Source organism: Platichthys flesus, chromosome 10 (genome assembly GCF_949316205.1).
Source record: "Platichthys flesus chromosome 10, fPlaFle2.1, whole genome shotgun sequence".
NCBI lineage: Eukaryota > Metazoa > Chordata > Actinopteri > Pleuronectiformes > Pleuronectidae > Platichthys > Platichthys flesus.
In genome coordinates, this window is record NC_084954.1 from 848026 (window position 1) to 854025 (window position 6000).

Consider the following 6000-nt stretch of genomic DNA (forward strand, 5'->3'; position numbering starts at 1 on the left):
ATAGAGACTTAGAGAGTGATGCCTCTTCACAGAGAGGGATCACGCCTCGTCCTCCACTTAAAAAGAACCCTTTTAAAATTTAGATCCCTGTTGAGAGAACAGGCCATCCCTCCGAAACACACCTTGATCGATTCCCTAACTATCTGACTCCTGCAGCAGCGGGGGAACCGAGAGTCGACGTGGAAATAAATCCCACAGAAAAGTCTGTGAGCGGCAGAAACAGAACAAGACCTGAGAATCTGCAGCTTTTGGAAACACCACAGAGAATTTCCTTTGGTTTCATGAACCCACGCCTTCATGCATCTGAGCACGTGACCTGTTTTAACACGGGAACTTTCTGAATGTGGAACTTTTCCTGCAGCTTGAGCAGAAATCTGATTTCACCTCTGTCACTTGAGACTCAGGAACTTGTGGCGCTCCAGGAAGACGCTCGTGTCCATCGTCACGTGACCGACACGTGAACGACCCGGTCATGTATGTTGTATGAACGCTGCTTTAGGTGACATCATTACCACAGTTAACGATATCTTTATGATTGAAACCCGCTGAAGCAGATTCAAGGACTCAAAACGTTCCTAAAACTAAAAGCAGATAAGACTGAGGTCATCATGTTTCCATCACCCCCCCCCCCCCCCCCCCCCCCCCCCCGCCTCTGGACTCGATCTCCTCCTTCACCAACAACAATAACAAATAAACTACCGAGGCCTTGAATGTGCAAACTGAGCTGAAAACAAAAAGAACGTTTCTATCGCCTGAGACCTCGACCCCCCCCCCCACGCCCCGACCCCCCCGTCCGGCTTCATCACGTCCAATAAAACCAGTGGAGACTCATCCGACCGCTGTCCTGGAATCAGCCTGGGCACAATCAGCAGCGAGTTCATTAAGCCGCCAAATTAAACCGCCCTGAAGAAAAAGGCAGATTTCAGAACAATCTGACGAGCCTCAGTTGATGGGGGGGGAGGATGAACAGAAGAAAGAGAGGAAGAAAGAAAGAGGAGACGCAGAGCACCCCCGGCGCCCCGGAACCATCCATTTCTGAAAGCTCCCCTTTCAGAGAGGAAATTAATTTTGAAAGAGGGAGAATAGAGCGAGCAGCCGAGGTGAGGGAGGTGCAGCATTAGACGACGCTCCAGTAAAACCAAGTCATTTAAACCAGCGCGCCTCCCTGACCTCCGCCCCCCCGCCGCAGACAGACAGAATAATCTCCCTCCATATTTCACCTCCTTTTCTTGGTGTTTTACACATCCCCCACCCCCCCGACCACGTTCCACCTGACCCCGCCGGGCCACCGTAGAGTCACTTCCTGATTGCCACTCTGGATATTCAGAGCTCAGGAACTTTAGAGGAGGTAATTGAAAAACTTTCAGGGAGCTCTTTTCTCCACGGCGAGGTTTGTGACACGTTCTGGTTTGGTCATGAGTTACACACCAGCGGTGAAGGTCGACGGGGGGGGGGGGGGGGGATCAACCGCAGTCAAGGGAAATGTGTTGTAGCTGAAATGAAGTCGAGATCTTTAGTATCTACACGTACAAACATCTATTTGTAGCTTGTAACGTTGAAAATCAAAATGTGGGGATGTGAGTGTGTCCGTGAGGTATCGAACCACCGAGACGTCACACACTGGATTGTGAGCCTCAGTCTCACATCTTCTTCGGTGCCATCTTGGTTTTTTAAACCAGACTTCTATAGAAACTACCAGAGGAGTCGCCCCCTGCTGGTCAGAGAGAGAATGCAGGTTTGAATTGGCTTCATTTTCAGGACCCAGTTGGTTTTAACAGTCCATGATCAATGAGAAGTGTGGAGACACTTTGGTTCATTACGAGACGTGTGAAATCCTCAGAGGTCAGAGGTCGCTGGTGTCGAGTCCCGAGGATCTGGATCTGTGAGACTGGAACCTGAAGTGGACCGGACTGCAGCGACTCCCTCGAAGCAGGAAACTGAAACCCCAGAGCAGAGGGGACGTGATGGGAGGCGGCCGTGTGGTTTGGGGGCGTGTCCGTCCTCACTGCGTGGTTATCATTTTGCGCTCGGCCTAAACCCCCCCGCTGCCTCTTTCACGCGGCGTGGCTCCCGGCGCCGCCTCAGCTTTTACCGCCTCAGTAAAATCTGACTGCCCGGCGAACAGAGAGCAGCAAATCATCCAGACAGCCGCTGAGTGAGGACACCGGAGCACTTCCTGTGTGAGGGCGTGTGTGTCAGAGTGTGTGAGGGTGTGTGTGTCGGAGTGTGTGAGGGTGTGTGTGTCAGAGTGTGTGAGGGTGTGTGTGTCGGAGTGTGTGAGGGTGTGTGTGTCGGAGTGTGTTAGGGTGTGTGTGTCGGAGTGTGAGGGTGTGTGTGTCGGAGTGTGTGAGGGTGTGTGTGTCAGAGTGTGTGAGGGCGTGTGTGTCAGAGTGTGTTAGGGTGTGTGTGTCGGAGTGTGAGAGGCTGTGTGGGTCGGAGTGTGTGAGGGCGTGTGTGTCAGAGTGTGTTAGGGTGTGTGTGTCGGAGTGTGTGAGGGTGTGTGTGTCGGAGTGTGTTAGGCCTCCTGACAAGGGCAACAACGCTGCAGAGCTGCTGCGAGGAAACTTTCTCTAAGTGGCCTCTGACTTTCACACTTGAATTTAAGAATCCAACACAAAGAGCAGCTCCATGACTCTGATTCTTATTTGTCTAGTTTTACATTCGATTTTAAAGAGTCAGGAAATAACAGATCATAGTGAAGTTAAACATCTTCTGTCTGCCACAAGGGGGCGCACACAGAAGAATCAGAAAAATAAAATATGATAAACAACTCCAGGTCCATTAACGTACTTCACATGTTCCTCATCAGATGTTGTCAGAACATAATTGTTTCCATGATCGGAGCATTAGTTGATCATTGATTTGTTTCCGAGGTCAATAACAAATGATTGGACGCCGCTCGGTCCAATCAGAGCGGAGCATGTGGTCAGGTGTACTCACAGTCCAGGTGACACTGTCTGATTCCCTCCACGTCCTCAGCATGGATGAACTGGTAGAACCTCTTCCCCACGATGTCCACCGGGGTCAGGTCCATGTAGTCGCTGATTCTGAAACAGAAATAATATGAAGAATATATAATTGAACAAGTCTCTCTCGGTTTGCAGATATGAAGCCTGCCGGACTCTGAGATCGAGTCACATGACCTGGCTTTCACGTCCAGGACATTGGACACTTTCCTGTATTATAGTTCTCATGTCTGTTTAGAAATATCTGAAAGTTTTTTATCAGTGAAATGCAACATGCCCCCCCCCCGGGGCAGGACCTGGTCTTTCAGGCGTCTTCACAGCTGCACCGACTCTGAGTGGAAGTGTCGTGAAACACAGGAACAATAAATCTCCTGTCATGTCACGACAAGTTGCTCTGGAACTCGACGATTAGAACCGACTGAATCAGGAGGAAACAAAAAGCTGATGAGCCGACAGAGGAGAGAGAGAGAGAGAGAGGCCTGTGTGCAGGTAACACACACATCAGCTCTAAAAGGTCTCATTTCAACAGCCACAGGATAGACAGAACAATTTCCCTGGTTTCATTCTGATGGAGGGGGGGGGGGGGGGGCAGATAACAGCTCAGTCTTGTTCTTTAGAAAAATCCATCCTCCCATTTTCTCATTCTCTTAGAAACTCATCCTGAACTGGGGCTGTAATGGGAGAGACGTTTGACTGTCCTCCGTCTCGTGTTGTGTCTCTTTTCTCCACACACCACAAAAAGCAATCTGTCTGATATCATTTTTCCCCCCCTCTTCTCTTTTTATAATAAAACATGAAGGTTTTTTTTTGCGTGATATGAATCTGGGCGGTCGGCCGGTTAACTCCTGATTCCTATCGGCTCCGTCTGGACAGAGGGAAGCAGATAGATCCATCAGGGACACGCGTGTGTGTTAAACCAGGGTCACGCTTCCTCATGAATAACAAGCCTCCACACGGGAGACCTCACCTGCACGTGTGGAACATGTATGTAATCCACCATTTGAAAATGGACGGATAAAAACAGTTTATCTAAAAAAAGGCAATTAAATTATAAAAAATATGTCGACCCCCTCGCACATAATTTATCTCCATAACTTATTTTTTCTTACTGTATATATTGTTGTTTTTGTTTTTATGTACAGTGCATCAACCACGCCATGTCAATTTCCATTATATGCAAATATACGTGGCAATAAAAATAATTCTGATTCTGATTCGGATAACACTTAGATCTTAAATATTAATTTTAATAAAGACGATCCGGGAGAACTTTTGATTCTGTGTCTGACGATCGATATGATTCTGATTCTGATTCTGATTCTGGAGGTCGACGTTTTCAGGAGAAAATAATATAGATTTTCTTTTTCAATCACTTCAGCAATTTCCAGTGGAAAGATGAACATTATTATTTTGCTCTTATGACAGAAACACATGAAACATATTTTACAGGTTTGATTCTCAACATGACGCCTGGGTCACAATCAAAGTTTATAATATTCATAATTCTTGTTCATTCTTTTCTCGTGAGGGAAAATATTATTTCGTTTTTTATTGTCTGTCCTCTTGTTTGGTTAAATATGTAAAATTAATGTGATTTCAAAATAAATAAAAGGGGAAATATTTTCGTTTTTCATCTTAATAAAATAAGTTAAAAGATAATTTTTTTCTTAATATAAAATAAGTGTTTAGATATTTACATGTGTTATGAAAACATTTCCTCTAAGTAACAGAACTTTTCCTGATTAAGAAAATAAAAGTCTAACTAAACCTGGACTGCGTTTAACACGTGGACATTTCTACTTGTGGTGTAACAAAGTTTTCATATCAGCAAATTGTTATTGAAGTATTGAGAATTTTGATGACCTGAAATTTTGTCTCATGAGTCCGAAAATGTTGGAAAAAACAAAAAGATCAAGTTTTCAAAGAAATTCACGTAAAAAAACAACTTATACATAAATTCTTTATTTTATTAAAATTAATTGTGACTTCCGTGTTCCCTCCGGCCTGTCATCACTCTGTGAACATGTGATTGGTGGAAGGCGTGTCCTGCACACACCTGTTCTCACAGTACACGATCTTCAGGTCCATGTTCACTCGGGTCACGAACATCTGGCAGTCGATGCGAACCTCGTTGATGGTGGGCGGCGGCAGCGCGTGAGCCACCACCACCATGCCGATGATCTGGATGGGCACCGAGCGGCTGTGGGTCAGCGCCATCCGGATGCGCAGACGCCCGGTGACGTGGATCACCTGTCAGAGAACAGACGGAAGGGGCGGAGTTAGAGGCGGAGTCAGCGGAGAGATGCTAACGTCAGAGGAGATCGTGAATCAGCGTTTTGTACGTGGGACCAGTCGCGACCTGAAAACTTCTCCAGGTTTGATCGGATCGTACGTTTAACTGAGTGAACGTGGAGATTCTTTCTGAAGATTCATTTGAATTATTATTTGTTGTCTCATATTTAACCATTGAAATAAAAACTGTGGGAGAAATATCCTTCCGAGTGTTTTAATCTACAACAAGATTTAAACATCAGCCGTGTTGAAGTCTATAAGAATATATTTAATTGCTTCCTCCATCTTTTACTGTGGGTCCTGCTTAGTGTAGCACCGTGTGTGTGTGTGTTTGTGTTGCATTGATGTGTGTGTCAGTGCAAATGAGTGTGTAGTAATATATGCATTCGTGAATGTGAATAATTATGTGCGGCTCTTGTCTCCACTGAGATATGCATGTGATCTGAATCCACCAGGTGGAACATGGTAGACACACACACACACACACACACACACACACACACACACACGCACACACACACACACACACACACACACACAGACACACGCACGCACACACACACACACACACGCACACACACACACAAACACACAGAATACAACATCAAACTTTATCGATGAGTTATTCTCTGTCTCCACTGTCAGAAAAGAGAAAGTGATTTTTCCAGAATGACAAAGTAAAAGCACTTTACAGTTTTGTATTAACAAATCAATCTCCAATGTTTTTTCTCTGATTAATGAA

At 45.8% G+C, this 6000-nt stretch overlaps 1 protein-coding gene across 1 annotated transcript in view; it reads right to left on the minus strand.

Annotated features, from left to right (window-relative positions):
• LOC133961685 (neuronal PAS domain-containing protein 3) overlaps nt 1-6000 on the minus strand; it is a 175881-nt gene that overhangs the window by 11403 nt on the left and 158478 nt on the right. Inside the window, exons 8-9 of the mRNA XM_062396958.1 lie at nt 5023-5216; nt 2941-3047 (exon numbers count right to left, since the gene is read on the minus strand). Coding sequence (XP_062252942.1) covers nt 2941-3047; nt 5023-5216 — 301 coding nt within the window. The remainder of the gene's footprint in view (nt 1-2940; nt 3048-5022; nt 5217-6000) is intronic.